The sequence below is a fragment of the Scomber scombrus genome, chromosome 10, assembly GCF_963691925.1.
Source record: "Scomber scombrus chromosome 10, fScoSco1.1, whole genome shotgun sequence".
Taxonomy (NCBI): Eukaryota; Metazoa; Chordata; class Actinopteri; order Scombriformes; family Scombridae; genus Scomber; species Scomber scombrus.
Window position 1 is genome coordinate 15,858,733 of NC_084979.1, and position 19,352 is coordinate 15,878,084.

At 40.3% G+C, this 19,352-nt stretch overlaps 1 protein-coding gene across 1 annotated transcript; it reads left to right on the forward strand.

Moving 5' to 3' along the window:
* The first annotated feature begins 1,158 nt into the window (after positions 1-1,158).
* On the forward strand, positions 1,159-17,485 carry acvrl1 (activin A receptor like type 1). The gene is made up of 10 exons (XM_062427017.1): positions 1,159-1,233; positions 11,440-11,511; positions 12,680-12,916; positions 13,177-13,382; positions 13,477-13,576; positions 13,662-13,808; positions 13,935-14,210; positions 14,384-14,581; positions 15,498-15,628; positions 15,843-17,485. The coding sequence occupies exons 2-10, from the start codon at positions 11,442-11,444 to the stop codon at positions 15,987-15,989; spliced, it is 1,512 nt and encodes a 503-aa protein (XP_062283001.1). The 5' UTR covers positions 1,159-1,233; positions 11,440-11,441; the 3' UTR covers positions 15,990-17,485.
* Positions 17,486-19,352: the final 1,867 nt, after the last annotated feature.

Consider the following 19,352-nt stretch of genomic DNA (forward strand, 5'->3'; position numbering starts at 1 on the left):
TCTGCCTATGTAGTTTCCTCATTTATTGATGTTTGCCATGGGTCTTAATTTAAAGTATAGCACACACCACTGCTATTATGGTTGTTTCATAGCACACACCATTGCTATGACAATAGTTTATTCTTGGGGTCCCCAGGGGCCCCAGTCAGTAGTCTTTGTATATATGTTTGTAGGATGAGAGTTAAGTTCATCACTTTTGCTGAAATGATAAAGCCTTCAGTGGTCTGCAGTGAGAACATAAATTAGCCTACAGCGTGTCATTGTATCCTGGTGGGGTCTTTGAAGCACATTCCTGTCAGTGTGGAGCGCAGACAGCAGCTCACAGGGGAAAAAGGAAAATGAGAGGTTTCGCAAAGCAACAGGAAAACCGCAATGAGAACACATTCCAAGTAGAGCAGACCCTGTACGGGACAATGAGGGGTGGGACAAAACTGTAAACTATATAAAATCTGCAATTTTGCCTCCAGATCAAGAACACAGACAACAACAAAAAAAGGTTTTAGTTAGTGGGACACCGGTTGCGGTGTCACTTGTGGAGTTGTGACAGCGGAAGGAGTCTGACGGTTGTCGTTTTATCACCGCAGATTTGGACCGAGATGAGATAGACTCCAGCTCGCTGTCCGTCGCCCAGTCAGGACACAGCTGTCTCTCCTTTTTGATTGTTTTATCTCTGCTTCTTCCACTTCTTCTTAATAACTCGCTTGTTATCACTTGAACAGTTTCATCTTTATTTATTTTGGAGTAGAAAACGGCGGGCGAACTTTTTTCTCAGAGACGTCGTTTTGTCTTTTTCAAAGCAGGAAACGATGTGAGTTTTCTCTGGATAAAATATCTGCAACCGAGCCGTTCAAACCAAGGCTAAAGCGATTTACTCAGTCTAGAAATGGAGCCAGCTGTATTTTAAACATATCTTTTGACCAAAACTTTGGCCACGGAGGGACACTTGAAGCTGACATTGATATGGGAGACGAGCGGCGCTCCCATCTGTCACGTTAAACGGAGACCAGAAAACAGGTAATGGCGTAAAACATTGTTTTCTCTTCCTGTAGGTGTTGTATAAGCTCTACTGTGGTTGTTATATAGCTGAAGGTGTGAAGTGTAGCGAACATTGAACTTCAAGTCACCTCTGATAGCGCCACACATCACTCCACGTGTTTCCAGATGTAAAACAACAGGTGTCAAGAAGTAGTTCACCTTGACTAAAGACAAATTAACATTTAACAGGATTTTAAGGTAGATGACACTCTTTTCTTTACATTACTATCTTGAAGGCGGAGTTTTATGTAGTTTTTGCCCGATTTGCCCCACTGGTCCATCTTCAACAGTAAATCGCTGCTTAAAGGTGAATGCATCAGTAATAATCACATTATAGCTAGTATAATTTATAATCCTACACTGATTCTACCTGTGTCATTTTATTCATTTACTATGTTTAATGCAGGACATTGACTTCTAAGTATGTTTATAGGCTATAGGTATTGTATGGCTAGCCTACTCTTTTTTTTCTTTTTCTTTTTCTTACACATCCTTTATGAATTGCCTGTACTTTGTGGCAAGATTCATATCTCAACAAACACGTTGGGGTGAAAAGTTCAGACCTCTTGGAATTGAAGTTTGTAGAACTGACATATTTGCGGCTTAAGTGGCCCTATCCTCAATGCACAATTTTACATATACTGCACAAACTCACACACATGTCAACTAGTCCTAAGTCTGAAATGTGTCCCCCAAAGTAGCATTTGATAGACCATGCGAGGAGACGTTTACCCTTTGTGTGTATAGATCATGATGTGCATTGTTGATCCATGACATCAGATTTGACAGACTTGTACTTTTTTTTAGAAACAAAGTTCAATTTATGTGTAGGTCTAAGGTCTGTGTGGCACACAGACCAAATAAAGTGACAGTCGAGACCTGTCCTGTTCCCTCCCAGACATGCATTCATTGTAGTTATGCCTGCAAGTGACAGCATGCAGACAGCAACTGAGGTATAAAGCTTACCAAGCCAAGCTTTGTCTGTGAAATGAAGATACAATCAGTCATTCCAGTCTGTCTTTGTAACTGGCAGACGGTCGCAATCACTGGATTAAAGATTTAAGAGTTTTTTTTCCACATAAAAAACACACACACACACAGCACACAAGTGTTGTAAATGCTAAGTTAAATCATTAAAAAGGGACTGAATGTGATGTTGTCTACCATTAAGCCACATGATAGAAGCCTTTACAGCAACACGGCTTAACATTCATTTTCAGAGACAGAGTTATAGGGCTTTTTGGTGTGATGAGGCCCAGTGGAGGGGCTGTTGGAGGCTGCTGTGCTGCTATGCCATGCCCCTACCATCCACCACCATAACCGCACAGTCATCCAGATGGAATGAGAGATCTGCCTCCCTGAGTCAAAGCTGTGTAGATGAGAGGAAGAGATGACAATGGATCTTTTCCCTTGGGTCACACGGGTGTAGAATTCTACAGAAGGGCAACAAACAGGAGAGAGGAAGTGTGCTGGAATCTAAAGTCAGGCTGCCTACGATGAAAGACATGATTATGGCTCTTTCCTATTTGAGAAGAAGCCTGTGGATGATAAAAATGATAGCTAGGGAAATGAAGCACAGTTGTGCGGCCTCCACTGAGAATAAATCTATTCTGCGGGGTGGAGCTGTGTTTATGCTTTTCCTACCCAAGACCCACAGAATAACCAACACTGACATGTAGGCTTCATATTACAGGAAGTGCTCTTTGCTGTTTAGTAAAATATGGCTTGTGGTTTTAGCGAGTTAGAGCTGAGTGCTGAGTTGTGTTCTCATCGTTGGAGATGGAGAGACAGCTAACCTAGATAGGAGGGAAGTCTAAAGATATAATCTAAAAACGAATACACTCTCTCAAATTAAAACAAAGGTAACACTTTGCATGCATCTTTTCAAGTAATTCAAACTCAACCATTATTGAGTTAGAGTAATTCACTTAGTTTAGTACAACCAACATGATTTGTTTTTTCCTCTAAAAGCTTCATTAAGCTATATGAGATAATATTTCCCCTAATGACCACTTTAAGTGTCTCCCACAAAACAGAAGGAGACACTTCATCACCATCATTAAATTTAAGAAAATCATCAATGGCTGATGAGATCCTTTGGCAAAATCCCTTATCTTTCAATAAAGAAGTGTCCAATCTCCAAGGAGTGTATTCAGTGCTTTTGTGTGTGACAGAGAGATCTAAAAGTACCGGGGCATGGTCAGATTCAATTATAGATGAATATTCAGTATTTTTAACAATGCACTATCAATAAAGAAGTAATCAATTCTACTATAGGTATGGTGTACATGGGAAAAATAAGAATAAGTATTGCTTGTGGGGAAATAAAAACGCCATGGGTCGATACATCCCACCTGATCCATAAACATTGACAATCTCCTTGCCATTTTGGAGGGAGAGTTAGATTTTGGATTCGAACGATCTATAGATGGATTAATTGTACAATTTAAATCACCTCCAAATATGAGAGAATGGGAATTGAGACTTGGCATGGCTGCTATCAGTCTTTCTATGAAACCTTCATCGTCCCAATTGGGAGCATAAACATTCACCAGTATGACAGGCTTAAAATATAAAGATCCTACTACAATAATATATCGCCCCTGTACATCCTCTATTAGCTTTGTTGGGCTAAAAGGGATTTTTTTATGTATCAGAATAGCCACCCCCCTAGACTTATGGTCAAATCTTGAATGAAATATTTGTTTCGTCAACGATGACGATGACGAAATCATTTCGTTGACGCCACTTTTTTTCATGACGATAACGAGACGGTGACAAGATAAACATAGCTCTCTGATGACGAAAACATGACGAGACGTGTGTGAGTTTTCGTTGACGAGACGAGAATGGACGAAAATGTTAGTGGGTGATCTGTCAGACGTTTAAAATGCATGACATTTCTCCTTATTGTGTGTGTCAATTAAAACAATTAAAAATTAAAAGTATCTGCTGCTGCCTACAGTCTATCCTTGTTTGGTCACGCCCACCACCTGGCGTGCAGCGCACAACATGCTCAACACGTCACACTGTCATCAGACAATGGACCATGATGGCGGCGGCAGTTTCAACACAGGGGCTCGGTGGTCGCAAACGTAGAGACGACATATGGGTGTATTTTAAATATAACCCAGCAGATAATAAAACAGAGTGTATTGTGAAGGAAGACGGTGACAAATGTGGCCACAAAGTAGGCGGAAAAAATACGACCAACCTTAAGCGGCACCTTAAGGCTCGCCACAAGGATATTTTTTTATATATTTTTAATACATAATCCTTAGATCAGAAATTTGCCGTTGGGTGGAAACCTTATATGTCTAAAACCATTCCTTTATTATTGTGATTATTTGTGAAAATAGCAGATCTGCAAGCTTACAATGTGTTGAACTTATAGATCTGCTGCTATTTTCACAACTTATGTGTGACACTGCCCAACAGCAATCTCCAATACTTATTGACCTAAATTAATTTGTTAAAAGACTATACTTATTTTTTCTTTTTCTTTTTTTGACTAAAACTAGACTAAAACCCTTTTGAGTTTTCGTCGACTAAAACTGGACTTAAACTATCACATATAGAAGTGACTAAAATGTGACTAAAACTAATAAGCATTTTAGTCCAAAAGATTAAGACTAAGACTAAATCTAAGATGCTTGTCAAAAACAACACTGCCCCCCACACAACACAAACTGAAACCCATAGCGCGTGAACTGCCTATGTCTAGATCCCAGGATGGGATAAACTGCAGGCTCGCTAAAGATGCCTTACCGGTGAACATCACCTAAGAACCGCATCATCTACAAAGGTCCCAAATTATAAATTTACATCATTATAAAAGTGCCATACATTTTGCTTACCAAAAGAAGCAACTTTGCTTATCAGTAGCAGAGTACCTCGCTTTCGTGTAACTTTGGTCAGTTCCTCAGAGTTCGTATTAGTCCAACACTTCCTCTCCCTCGTTGGACCCAAGAATGCGCTTCTTGTAGAATTCCCTTGCGTCGTCCGGTGAATCAAACGTAAGCGTCTCCTTCCCCAAAGTCACTCTCAGACGAGCGGGATACATCAGGCTGAACTTCACTCCCTTCTCATACAATGCTCGCTTAACTCCATTGAACGCCTTGCGTTTTTTCGCCAGGATAGCACTCAGGTCGGGATAGAATCGAAGGGTAGCATTGTTGAACTTAACCTCATTATTCCTCGCCCAATGTAACACTGCTTCTTTCTGTTGAAATCTTCGAAAGCACACCACAAATGCTCTAGCAGGCTTATCTTTTGCCGGCTTAGTAGCTAAGGCACGATGAGCCCTCTCCAGTTCAGGGCGCTCAGTGAAAACACTTGACCCCACACAGTCCATGAGTAACTCTTCCATGAATTTAACGGGATCTTTGCCATTCTCACTGCCCTCCGGAACGTTCACGATTCGCAAGTTTGTCCTGCGCGATCTGTTTTCGAGATCATCCACCCGATCTATCAGCTCTTGATTAGCCACTTGCAGAATCTTTATGGTTGACTCAGCCGAAGTCAGGCGCTCAAAATTCTCACCCGCTATAGCCTCCGTTGATGCTAGTCTGGCTTGGAACGAGTTGACTGTATCCCTTACAGCATCCACCGAAGTCTGGATAGGTTTTAGTGACTCTTGAATTAACATGGAGATGTCCTCCTTTAGAACCGACCTCTGCTTATCAAGTTCAGTCACGAGTTGAGGTATGGATACAATATTTTCCTCATGAGCCTTGTCCTCCGCTGCCATTGCTGAAAGCTTGTTAGCAAGAGTAGCTTTCCGTGCCGAAGTTTGCTGCGAAGATTTACGCTTGACACTCGTCATATCAGCAGTAACATACAGCTCAGTTAAAGTTATTTCTTAAACGTATGGTTCCACAAATTCAAATTTAACACCAGGTTGATATTACAACAATGTTATTTCACAAGTCCGTTGGGAGCTCTGTAGTGCGTGTCTCACCCCCTCAACGCAATACCGGAAGTGCCATACATTTTCATTGTAAAGTGCAGGAAAACATTTTTATTAAAAATAATTGTTTTACACAGCTTTATTTTCAATTTGACCGCTTTCGTAAAATAGCCTAATCAACAGATTAAAAATGTACATGTAACAAACCTATGTTTTTACGCTGAAACATGTTTTGATAACCCCATGATTAACCCCATCAATCATTTCCTTACGTGTCAGATCTTTTATCAGATTTTGAACGTAGGATGGAAACAATCTGGTATAGCAGAAGTTTCACATTTGATTTGACATCTTGATAAACATGAGAAACTCCACTGAGATCATGTTCTCACTTTCAAGACAGTCAGCGCTTACAATAAATGCATTTTAAAGGTTTGAACTAAAATATATCCCACTAGAGGCATCAAACCTAAAGGAGGATATCTGCAGTCTTGTGCTGATTAGCAAGTTCCACTACCAGATGTGTGCAGTTCAAGGGTTACAGTATTTGCTCTGGCACAGATATTACTTATTATTATAATGTATAGCATTATTTCCATCAGAGCATTTGATGGTAAAACAGACAGTGATGCTCACATACAGCAAGCATTGACTAACCTGTCTAGGTGGGAAATGTGCTAATTTTAGATGCTCTAAGATCATGCCATAAGATGTTATTTATTTTTTATTTCAGTCTGTTTAATAAGGATACTTATTATTGAAGGTGAAGTCTGAATGTATTAATTAAAGCCATATAGGTTAAACATAGTGTGTGTTTCATTAACAATTAATAGAACAAAGGAATCAGAAGTATAACCTTCTTAGAACAAAAGAATGTCAACTATTGAGGAAGAAAAAATGTACTGATACAAGGAGAGGACCGGACTTAAGTTTTATCAGATTCAGTATTCTTAATTATTCTCAAGTTCATAAATTGTGGGGACAGACTATCTGTCAGGTGTAATTTCTTTCCCCTAAAGCATACGAGAGATGCAAATCACTAGTTGAACAGTGGCTCTGTTTGTTTCACGAATCAATAATTAGCTATTTAAATACATCTTCTTATTTGATTAGATTTGTAAATTCGGTTTTGCTTCAGTAACTGATTGCAAAATTTGTATATCCATGACATTAACATATGCAGCAATGTGACCCAGACCTTCCTTATTCATTAAGCTGCAAAACAACCATACAAGTACTTGTGGTACCTTGCAGTAGAAACCATCTTGCCGTCAGGGTTGAGCCTCTAAGCAGCTATCTCACCAACTTGATTCACACTTTTCCACAGCCCAATTGGCACCCATCATAGCATTTTCCATACACCTGCACACTTTTGAGATTTACTATAAATGTCTCCCACCTCAGATTTGACAGAACAGACTTCATGTGCTGCACACAGAACACAGATTGAGTGATAACCTACAAACATGCCCTGGTCACAGTGGTGTGCACAAGGGGGAGGGTGGTCGCCCCCCCTCGTGGCCCAATTGTTGAAAAGTGCCTTCTTGGGAGCCAAAACACATGCTAAGGTGCCCTCCTGGTTGGCAAAACACACTAAACTGCCCTCTTGGGTGGCAAAAACGCATGCTAAAGTGCCCTCTTCAGTGGCGAGAACGCTCTGTATGTGCCCTTTTATTTTATTTTCGCCCCTGCCCTTCAAAAAGTCTGCGCACGCCACTGCCTGGTCACATCTCTCAGCATCTCAAAACCAGATCTAACCCTAACCCTAAACCTCAACACCTCTCAGTCAACAGCTTTACCTAAAGACATGCTTGTTAGATGATAGAAATACTGCTAATATTGCTCTTGATCAAGACTCTGCCTTGTAACTGGAATTGGTCCCTGGGTACTGTGTTGTAGCTGCCCACTCTTAAATAGTTAAGTCAAGTGCAGTACAATAATTGACCCACATAAATTAATAAAAATGTAACTTCATATTTGACAAAAGACATTTAAAAAACATTAGAAAAATAAAGGTGAAGAAATAACTTGAAGGCTGTCAGGGCTGATGGGGGTGTTTATGTTATTGTATGCTGCTTGCTTTTTCAGTCAAAAGCATGGAGATGTTTATAGTTTATTTAATCCCTTAGTGACAAACAAAGGCACAGTGGGATTACAAAACACAATTGTAGTGAAATCATGAAGAAAAGGGTCTAAATTGTGCCCAGTTCATAAACAAAAATCTAGAAGCTTTTAGGCATGGCTTGCTTTAAAACAAACACATAGGCACCCATTTTGGGCCGCTTCATATTTAGTAGAGTGTATAGGCTTGTTTCCAGCAAAAGTTCCAGATACTTTGGAATGAGAGGAGCTAATCTCAGGAGCTAAACATGGAATTCAAAGTCCCTCTTGTGCAGTCCTGTTTTCATTTAAAGAAACAATGGCAGCAATTGAAACGTGGTATTCATACATGAGGAAAAAAACAACAAATTGGTTCTGTTGTTGCTGTTGCATGAGTTGGATGTAATGAATGAATGAGTGTAAAGAAGAAAAGGCAGAGAGCATCTGTACCACAGTAAATCATCTGATCAGTGTTTACTGATTATTTATTTCTGCTTTACAACGTAATGGCATGAAACAACCAGAAAATGACTATCTCTCATTGACCCACTTTGATCTCGCTGCTCCCTCATTCGCTTACAGTATTCACTCTTTAGCTTGCTTGACCACCACCACACTGTCTCTCACTCGTGCTCTCAGCTTGTTTGCTCTCTTTTTCTTTTGCTCTTATTTAAAACAAGTTGTTAAGCCGACAACAAAGTCTAACTTTACTTTTAAAGCTAAAAAACAGAGCGAAATATCCTTCACTCGTCCTAATATCAATACTAATGCCTGGTAATATCAGTACCTGCTTGTTTTATGAATGAAGCGGTACTCAAGTTGAAGCAGCTGTGAATTGAATTGATCAACCACTGTCGTCCCTGAAAACCCCGCCCCCAAAGGGACATTTTGGAAATAAGCTTCAAGCTTCTCAAGCTTCACTTAGGTCCTGGTTCCTCTGGTGGAAACACAGGTAGGGGACCAGAGTTCCTCAAAAGTTCCTCTTAGTCCCTGGAGAAAGTTCTGCCATGGAAATACTAATATGATAAGATAAACAACAAAGAGTCCCTGTTACCATCAGGCTTGGGGAGTAATGGAATACACGTAACGGGGTTACGTAATTAGGATACAATAAAAAGGTAACTGTATTCCACTACAGTTATGGGGCGTTCCCACCAAACGCGATGAATGCGAATTACTCGCGCAACAAACGAGAATCCGCCGCGCTACTCGCTCGAGTTTGAACGCGTGACCATTTTGTGACCATGATGTAAATTCGCATCACTCGCGTGATAAGCGAGCCCACCCATTTTCACGAGATGACTACAACATTGCTTCTTCAATCATCAACCATGACTGAGATCACTAACTCTTTTCTCTCATGTGTCCCTGAGGCTCTTCTATTTCCTGCGACACACATCAACTGACAAAAACACACGTAAATTAACTGTTGAATCTAGTAAACCAGTAACTTTATGCCGGGAAAGCCAGCTATTTATTTATTTATTTTCTTCAAAACTTTATAAGGGAAAGCCAGCTATGATAACTGGGACTATACGTCAGTGACGTCAGTAACGTAGGGAGAACCTCAATGCTGATAGGCTGTTGCGTCACGGCGTCACGCGAATTCGCTGCAGAAATTCAACATTTTCAACTCGCACGTTGACGTGATGGACGCGAATTTCGCGGCATCGCATCCATTGCGTCGTGTGTGGTGCATGTATTGCGTCGCCCGGCGCGAATTTGCGTCTAATCGCGTCTTTGCATTGACTTTATATGTAATCTCGACACACTTCACATACACATTGGACTTAAAAGTTGGCAGGGATGTTTGTTACGCCCTGTGTCACTCCCAAAGACTCGCAGTTATAAGACAGCTTGATGACAGCTTGTAGCGCACATTACTGCTCTCCACTGATATGACTGTGTGTGCGTAACGTGTTGACATCGAACACTTTCAATACTGAATGAGTCAAAGAAAACTCAGACTCACAAAGCCAGAGGGCCAGGCGGTGTTTCATCGCAGGTTTTACCTGAGAATGTTACAACACCGTGAATTGCACAGTATTTGCACCGCTATCTGCTGCATTTTATTTCTACCTAATCTGCGCTAATCTGCAGCTGAGAGCAACATGCAGGTGGCTGTATGTCACAGCTGCCTGCAGCATCATTCAGCAGCTGAAACAATAAGTGTGTCTCCAAACTGAGAAAAGGGCTGTGTGCATTTATGCACGCGATACAGCAGTGGTAACTTCATTAACACCAGATCGATCCCGGTTTATATTGTATATATTTATAAACTCAGGTTTATATGTGGGATTGCTTATAATAAAGCAGAATGTATGGATGAACCTGAGCTCCATCAGAGCTGTCAGGACATTTTTATTTTTAAGTAGCTGAAATTAATTTAAGTAAACCCAGAGTCTGACTGAAGATTTCGCCCTTAGTTAGCACCAACTCTCTGAAGACATTAACGTCTCCACCCTAACTGCGTGTGGGAATTTGCTCTGGTCTTCGTCAATTAGGTGTTTTTATTTTAAAAGAAAGTCGCCAATTTTGCGCTGAATGTGCCCTTATTGTATTTGGTATTGCAGTAATCCTAAAGTAACTGAAAGTAATCATGTAACATTACTTTAATGTTGTGGTACTTGGATTACGTTACTGACTACATTTTTAACAGGTAACTAGTAACTGTATCAGAATACAATTTTAAAGTAACCCTCCCAACCCTGGTTACCATAGATATTTGTTTGATATATGTTTTATGCTCATGTGTTAGTTATTGTATGCATCTTGGTCTTTATTAAAATGTTGTCACTTGTTATTGATGTTTTTATTTTAATGAATCATATCAACCTGAGTGTCAAGTTACAGACTAATGTGCTTCAGCAGTGAGAAAGGCTGAGACGTGTATGACGGCCCTCCTGTTTGCGTGACCCTCTGCAGTGCAGCCCTAAACAATGAGCAGCCTGAGTCTCGCCGGCCAGTCGGGTGGGGCCACTCAATGGCAGGAAGCAAAGGCATCAATATTTATTGTTGAGGAGTCGACAGGCCTGGAGCCTGGGTAGTACAGCGCCACACACAGTCTCAGCACACATACACAAACATTCTGGAGTGCTGTTACAGAATCCTTCCCCTTAAGCCCCCTTTTCCCATCCAGAGCAATTACAACACAGGCAGACAGGCTGGGCCCTCGAACTGTTGTTTTTGACCTCATAGCTTCCTCTGCCAAAGAGTCCAGGCTGTAGCAACAGCTCAACTAAGTTACAGTTTGAAGATTTCAATGACATGGCAGTTGAAATGTCAGGGAAACTAAATCTCTGGTTTTTTCGTTATGACATGTCCTAATAAAGAGACAACACAAACTGTATCATCATCATTTCATTGTGTTAACTGTTTTTTTTCCTGTTTCACAGAGATGGCAAGCTCTGCTCTGCTCACAGTGTTGTTAGCTGGGGCATATCTATGGATCTCTGCTATCCATGCAGGTGAGTTAGTGGTCAGATTTGGAAAATGTCCACTTGTTGTAACAAGCATTCACCCCGTTCAATTCCAGGTCCATTAAAGGATACATTTGATAATGATGCAGCAGAACTGCTATGCAGTTGTAAAGCTTTCAACTTTATAGTCAGAGCGAAATGGAAGCTACAGTGTCTTTAACTGCTGTATTATGATGTATTTCCCAGTGAAATGGAATATGTGTGGAGCATACATTTACAAGAGGGATTTAAATCAAATCCTCAGGTGTGATTTGACCACTATAAAGTAGACAGGGCTTAGCCAATAGAGTGTGTTAGCTTCCACACACCTCCTTCACCTCTTGTTAGATCAGGAAGACAATGAGGGGGAAATGAATGAAATAGATTTCATCCACATTGATTTAGAAATGAAAGCAAAGTCTTTTCTCACTGAGATAACACACACTTCCAAATGTGTGTGTCAAGTGTGTGATGGTACGATTAGCTTGTTGCCCAAAGTCACAGTTGATTGGATACATTTTAAGCATGCCAGTTCTTTTTTTTTGCAGCTGACCCAATCATCATTTCTGACAGTCATACTGGGCATCAGATCACCTCAATCAAATGTCAATGAAACAAAGATAAACATAATTACCATAATGCAGAGGCCTGCACATTAGGGAGAAATTAGAATAAGGAAATCACATGGAACGTCACACCTAATCTTGATGTTTGTCATTCCTCATCTTTTTCTTTCTTTTTATTTTCTGTTGTTGTGTTTTTCTGTTACACATATTCAGGCAGACTATGGACAGTATAATTTCAAACCATAAGTACCTCTCCTGGTAAACCACGCATCCATGCCCATCTATGTGACATGTTGTGGCTGCCAGGAAATGTAGTTAACATACAAAACTTTTTTCTTTTACCACTAGGATTTCCCCTTGAGGAAGCCATGGTTTCTTTACAAATACAGCTTATCATTGTACTTATCTTAATCTTATTCTTCATGTTTGGCCTTGCTTTTCCTTTTCTTTTTGCAGAACATTCATCTTTGATAGGTCTCTCGATTTATTATTCATAAATACAACTATGTTATCATGTGCACATGCATTTGTCCATCTAATTTTGTTCCTATGAGCAAATGTGTGATTGCCTGTTTGTCAGCACTGTCTGTGTGTATTTCCCGTTGCTTCAGATTCCAAAGATTATGGAAAGCTGGTGTGTACATGCGAGAATGAGAAAGGCACATGTGTGAATGGAACCTGCAGAGGAGACATCTGCTTCTACACCTGGCTGCCCGAGTACGATGAGAGGGGTTGTTTCTCTGCAGAAAACAGACTGGAGAATTGCAAGACCTCCTTCAAGGGCATCTATATTCACTGCTGCAGAGAGAACTACTGTAACTCCCACACTACACCACCTTCAGATATTGGTCAGTACCTAGAGCCATGCTTTGTACTGATGGGAGTCAAAGCTTCCCTCTAGATAGTAACTGCTTCCCCCTTGTGGTCAGTTTGAGTAAATTAATAATGAGTGGGTTTCCCAGACAGGACTGATGACAGACTGAATGTTACCTGCATGTTTACCTTTCATCAAAACATAAAACCAAATTGAAAACTGTTCATAAGTGTTCTCAAATGGTTTCGCAAGTAAAATATGCGTGTGTGTCTGATGGCTTATGTGTGCAACCAGGCGGAGTAACAACAACAACTCCTTCAGAGCTCCCCCCTCCAGAGCTTTGGATCACTGTGTCTTTGCTGCTGTTAATCATGACTGTTAGTGTGTGTGGCCTTGTGGTGTTCCTGTGCTTCCGGCGTGCCCACTGCAGACTGAGAAATGTTGAGGACCATGACGTCACCATGCTCAAAGTCCCTAGTGGGGATGACCCCACATACGGCGTAAGAGATATTTGATGTTGAAAGAATATTATCAAAAGATGTTCTAGTTTTCAAGTTGTCATATATGGATTATTTTTAACATATCTTCCTCCAGGATATCTTTGATGAGTTTTGTACATCAGGGAGTGGGACGGGGCTGCCCTATCTGGTCCAAAGGACTATGGCCAGACAGATCTCACTCGTCGAGTGTGTTGGTCAGTCTCCTTCCTCACCACTGCTGCTCCACTCTGTCCTTTTTCTGTTCTTTCTAGTTGAGTAATTCTGTCACTCCATTCTCAGGTAAAGGCAGGTATGGAGAGGTGTGGAGAGGAACTTGGATGGGTGAGAGTGTGGCAGTCAAGATCTTCTCCTCTAGGGACGAGCAGTCCTGGTTTAGAGAGACAGAGATCTACAATACTGTGCAGCTGCGACACGACAACATACTAGGTATGGTGGCAGATTGAATTTCAAGACTTTATTCCTGTGACGTGCTTCCTGTAAAGAGAGAAAGATACAGTGGCACTTCAAAAAGCATCAGCCAAAAGAAATAGCCATATTCTTTTCTGGCTCTAGGTTTCATTGCCTCTGACATGACATCCAAGAATTCCAGCACCCAGCTGTGGCTCATCACCCACTTTCATGAGCTGGGTTCACTCTACGACTTCTTGCAGTACAGCAGCTTGGAGCCTGAGAGCTGCCTGAGGATGTGCTTGTCTGTGGCCTGCGGTCTGGTCCACCTCCACACTGAGATTGTCAGCTCCCAGGGCAAGCCAGCTATTGCCCACCGAGACCTGAAAAGCCGAAACATCCTGGTAAAGCGGAATGGACAGTGCAGCATCGCTGACCTAGGTGAGGGTTGAGACAAAGCGAGGACAACACATCACAATGAGACTTCTTACTGTGTTTGTTTCCAGTTTCCACTTACATTTATATAATAAAAATTGTAATATCCTGAGATAAAACAGTAGTCAGCTATATTGAAATTAAAAGGTTGCATTTGTGCTCTGTGCCTACACTATCAGGTTTGGCTGTGATACACTCTCAGTCCAATGACTACCTCGATGTGGGCAACAACCCTCGTGTGGGGACCAAGCGCTACATGGCCCCTGAGGTGCTGGATGAGAGTATACGTACAGATGTCTTTGAGTCCTACAAGCAAACTGACATCTGGGCCCTGGGTCTCGTTTTCTGGGAAATTTCACGCAGGACCATTGTCAATGGTAACTAGAGGCAACAGCAGATTAAATGTTTATCCCTTTGTTGATTTTAGTTGTTAGTTTAGTTGTAGTAGTGTTCACCAACTCAAACTTCAGGAAGATGAAGATTGTAAATGATGAAAATGGTACATAATTAATATATGTATCAATAAATCTTTTATAAGTTGATATGATAGCCATTCACTCAGATGCATCATGTTGAAAATGTGCTTTCTCTGTCATGTCTGTCCGGCTCTGGTAGAGTATACATAAGAGGCAGTTAGCCCCGTGTCTCTCAGCACTCCAGTGTTTTCCTAGTCTGTGTCTGTCTCTACTATCCTCTCTCATGATTAGCACTGCAGTAATTATAAACAGTCTTATCTGGTGTCAGCACTCGCTTGTACATAGTCCAGATGCCCATACACACAATTTGTAGATGGGAGCACACACATAGGCGCAAATGACCACGCACACACATGTGCATAAACACACTTAATGTTAATGGATGCACATGCACATCCATAATTTTTTGTGTGTGCTATTTAGGTGCGCACACAAACACACACTCAGCAGGCCTTGCAGATGTCCATCCCAGTGTAGTCACCAGGGAATTGGTATCTTTCACATTCTCTTGTTTAGTCAAACATACTTCACAAAACTCCCACTATAGTCTATCTCAAGAAATGTGCTATTTCAGGCTATTTCAAGAGAAATGTATGTACTAAAAATTTCTCAGGAGATAAAAGAGTTGTCTACTCATAAGTTGATGAATAGTTAGGTTTTTTTGTTTTGTTTTTTTGTTTGTTTTTTTACAACACAACCCAAGTCTTACAACCTAAACCTAACCTAAACTAAACCTTAGTTGTAATAGTTCAGTAATTATTTTTCTGGTCAGCTGTAGAAACAGCACAGCTGTAAATTCTCTGTTGGGTTGTTTTAGGGATTGTTGAAGAGTACCGTCCACCCTTCTTTGACCTGGTGCCCTCAGATCCCAGCTTTGAGGAGATGAAGAAGGTGGTATGTGTGGACCAGCAGAGGCCCAGTTTGCATAACAGGCTTCAATCCCATCCGGTAGGCCATCTGATGACACACACAGATAAATGCACACACACACAAGTGCAATTAGTTCCACATATTCTCAAATTCCCACACTTATGTCTAATATGTGCTGACATATGTAAACCTCATGCACATACAGTTAACATAATAACACTAGAATAGAAACATTACAAAATACTAACTGTGCTGGACAGGCGGTATTTTACATTTGTCTCTGTGTATCCAGATCCTGACAGCCATTGTGAAGATCATGAAGGAGTGTTGGTTCCAGAACGCGCCAGCCCGCCTCACAGCCCTGCGGGTGAAGAAGACGCTCTCCAAACTGGACCATGACAGCGACTTCAGCATCGAGAAACTCAAACAGGACATCTAGACTGGAGCACCAATGAAACAGGACCAAAAGATTGAAACAGCTTGAAGGGATTATGGAACACATTCCTACAGTATTAGGTGCATATCATTAGCATATTTTGAACTAATGACTCACACAGTCACTGCATTATATTAAAACCATATGACTTTGAGCAGTAGCGTCTAGACTCTCCTGCACCCAAGGCCATTTTCTTTGTTTAGCCCAATTTTCCTCTCCCATATTTCGGGTGCCATAAACCAAGAGGCCCCTAAAAGAACTAAAAACTAATGAGACCAAAAATGCCTTTTCAACTGCAAAAAGCTTTCTTTGGTCTCTCTACACACACAGTGTTTTATTCATTATTTTATTATTGTGATTACTGATCCTCTTGGACAAGAGGAAGTAGAACATGTCATACTGGACTTTCTCTGAAATTAAATTGCGCTTATGGGTTTCCCCATAATGACCAAAACCACAGTAAAGCAAGCAGGAAGACCCTGGTTTCACTATAACTACAGGAAACATGTAAGTAACAACATGCTCATACAGTAATATTACTTGTTCTCTAAGCATACTTAACTGTTATAAAAATGAGCATTTATCATCTGCAGATAGACACAATAATCTATTTAGTTGTACATATTCTAACTGAGGCCATTGTCTTAAATCACCATTGGGTTTGTTGTAAATATTTAAAGGGGGTATTATTTTCTATTATTCAACAAAGAGACACATTTTATATACTTTTTTACGACACAACTTTTTTTATACAAAATATTTTTCTACATTTCTGTAGGCCTAAATTGTACCATCACCATCCACAACCACACTTAAAATAATTGACACGTTATATTGCGTATGTTGAATAAAGGATTGTATTTTTCAAATATGAGAAGACATAACTCCTTTTAACCAGGGAGAAAACTTGGCTGTCTTTCACTACAGACAGGACCTTACTTTCCCTGACTAGAGGCTGTAAATTCTGATTTGTATGACATATGGATGCATTCCTCTCATTGGCCAGTAGAGGTCATCAGATTATAGACAAACAGAGATTCATGTTGCTTACAGTATAGTGCGCTTACCTTGAAAGGTTTACAGCTTTATCAGTTTGGATGGATAACCTTGAGTGTTTTTCTTGTTCTTAAATCATCTTGAAATTATTTAACAAAAAAATAAAAAGCAAAATTTCACCAAACAACTTAAGTAAGATGTAACCAATGGGGCTGATTATTTTACATGACCTGCTGTTTATATTTCCTCATATCTAATGAAGTCCTATGTTCATTTGTATGAAATTCACCATGTTCATTAAGATCAGCATTTTCTCCCAGTCACACTCAGTTTATAGTGAAGTTAAAATATAAATGCAAGAATGTAAGACAAACCTGACTAAATGGGGACTTCAAATGGATAAACCTGTTTTTAAAAAAAGCTCATCTATTTATTCTTCTGCTCAGTAGTTACTGGTGTAATGTTCTAAATACATTGAAAGTGCTAATAAAATCTCATATTTGTCATGTTGTTTGTGTGTGTCATGTATACAGAAAGAATGCAAACATTCAGGAGTATCCAATCTGTGGAGTTTCATTTATAACCAACTTGTTATTATTTTACAAAAGAAACTCTTATTTCTACATAAATGTAACATTTTATTTTTTTAAATTTACATTAGAATTTTTCTCATCAACAAAACTACTGAAAACATGTATGTTCACCCTTCAGATGGATTCATTATTGATGAATGTCAATGAGCAACCACAGTGTATGATTAGGTGTCATTTAAAATGTTTTATATCTCATTTTATATTACAAAATGTTTGCATTTTTTGCTTCTCCAATGACCTGATGAGAAATTGTTGTCAAAGTGAAGCATAAAAGTAACTAATTTGATATGCAGAACATCAGACTGTTACAAAGAATACAAAATGACCAACAAGAAACATTTTTCCAAGAAAGTGGCCCAGCAGTTGGTGAAAATAATCAGTTTTGTCCCCTTCATGTAATATTTACATGCCAGTGTTTTCTTTCTGTATCTGTTATGCTTGTTCTTCTTTTATCTGTGTGTGTGTGTGTGTGTGTGTGTGTGTGTGTGTGTGTGTGTGTGTGTTTGTGTGTGTGTGTGTGTGTGTGTTGTCTGTCTGCCTGGTTGTTGAACAAACTCCAGAGAGATAATACTCCCTCAAAGCCCCAGTCTGTCTGGTCAGTCAGATGAAGAGCTGGTTATTTTTATCACTGCAGGGGGGTTGTTCAAGTATCAGAGAGGCCAAACTCCCTGTCTGTGAGTGCAAAGCCCATCTCACTTCTCCCTCCGCTTCCCTCCTCTGTGTATTCTTTTTCACGGTGGGATCACTCCAAATGGCTTGGTAGAGACGGAGGGATTTGTTCAGCAGACAACGTACGCTGAGGAAATGTGAAGATAAATTGGACAGGGCTGATAATGGACAGATATAAAGCCACAGAGGAGACTATGCAGACACAATTAGGCTTGAGGATAGATCAGCGAGAGCACAAGCAAGAGGACAGGTGATAAAAGCAGGGACAGATAAAGTCCCAAATGTACCTGGTTACAGCCTGACTCACCCTTTCCTGAGCTTCATTCTCAATCAGTGGCAGCTGGAAATGTTAGTGGGGTATAGACTGGTCCCCAAGCGGAGAGACCCTGAATAGAACTAGACTAAAACACCATTTACATTTTTTTTTTTTTAGATCTTTCTCACTAAAAACTGCAAGCAGATGTAACCTTTTCAAAAATCTCATAAAGCTGCTGAAATGTAATTTTCTGGGACAATTAGGAATACAATGTGTCACGCTCTTTTCTTATGAAGGCTGAGACCAAATTGGTCTCCAAGAATCTGATCAGGGGACTGCTGAAGGAAGTATAAATTAGACAGCTGCAGTGCTCCAAAGCTATTACACTTTTAATGGATTTCTTTGATTGATCAATCATTGAATATGGATGGATTGACACATGTACAGTACCAGTCAAATGTTTGGACACACCTTTCCATTCACGTGAATGTGAAAGTTTTTCCAAACCACTATTGACTGTTCCTGTATTTCAGAGTCTGACTACCTTAATACTGTAAGGACAAGTGCAGGGAGGCCCAGAGTCATGCATATAAAACCCCTGCTGCCTTCTAACCTACATCCATAATAAGAGAAAAGGTTTAATAATCAGTCACAGTCACACTGTATTCATCTTCCATTTGCAGTAGAGGACTGTGCCATGCCTAATTTCAAATGTCTACTTTGAATGCAGGCGTGGCCTAGTTTTAACAAGAGTCATGAGTTTGGTGACTGACCTCAGCTCATTAAATCCCTGATAACACATTTTATTATCAGTCATCACATTATCTTCATTGTTTTTAAATAATATTTTGC

What these genes read in the sequence shown, in the direction of transcription:
- acvrl1 (XM_062427017.1), top strand. Translation starts at nt 11,442, where the DNA reads ATGGCAAGCTCTGCTCTGCTCACAGTGTTGTTAGCTGGGGCATATCTA. An exon ending in GGGATGACCCCACATACGGC is followed by an intron (nt 13,383 to 13,476) that starts GTAAGAGATATT and finishes ATCTTCCTCCAG; the next exon opens with GATATCTTTGATGAGTTTTG. An exon ending in GCGACACGACAACATACTAG is followed by an intron (nt 13,809 to 13,934) that starts GTATGGTGGCAG and finishes TTCTGGCTCTAG; the next exon opens with GTTTCATTGCCTCTGACATG.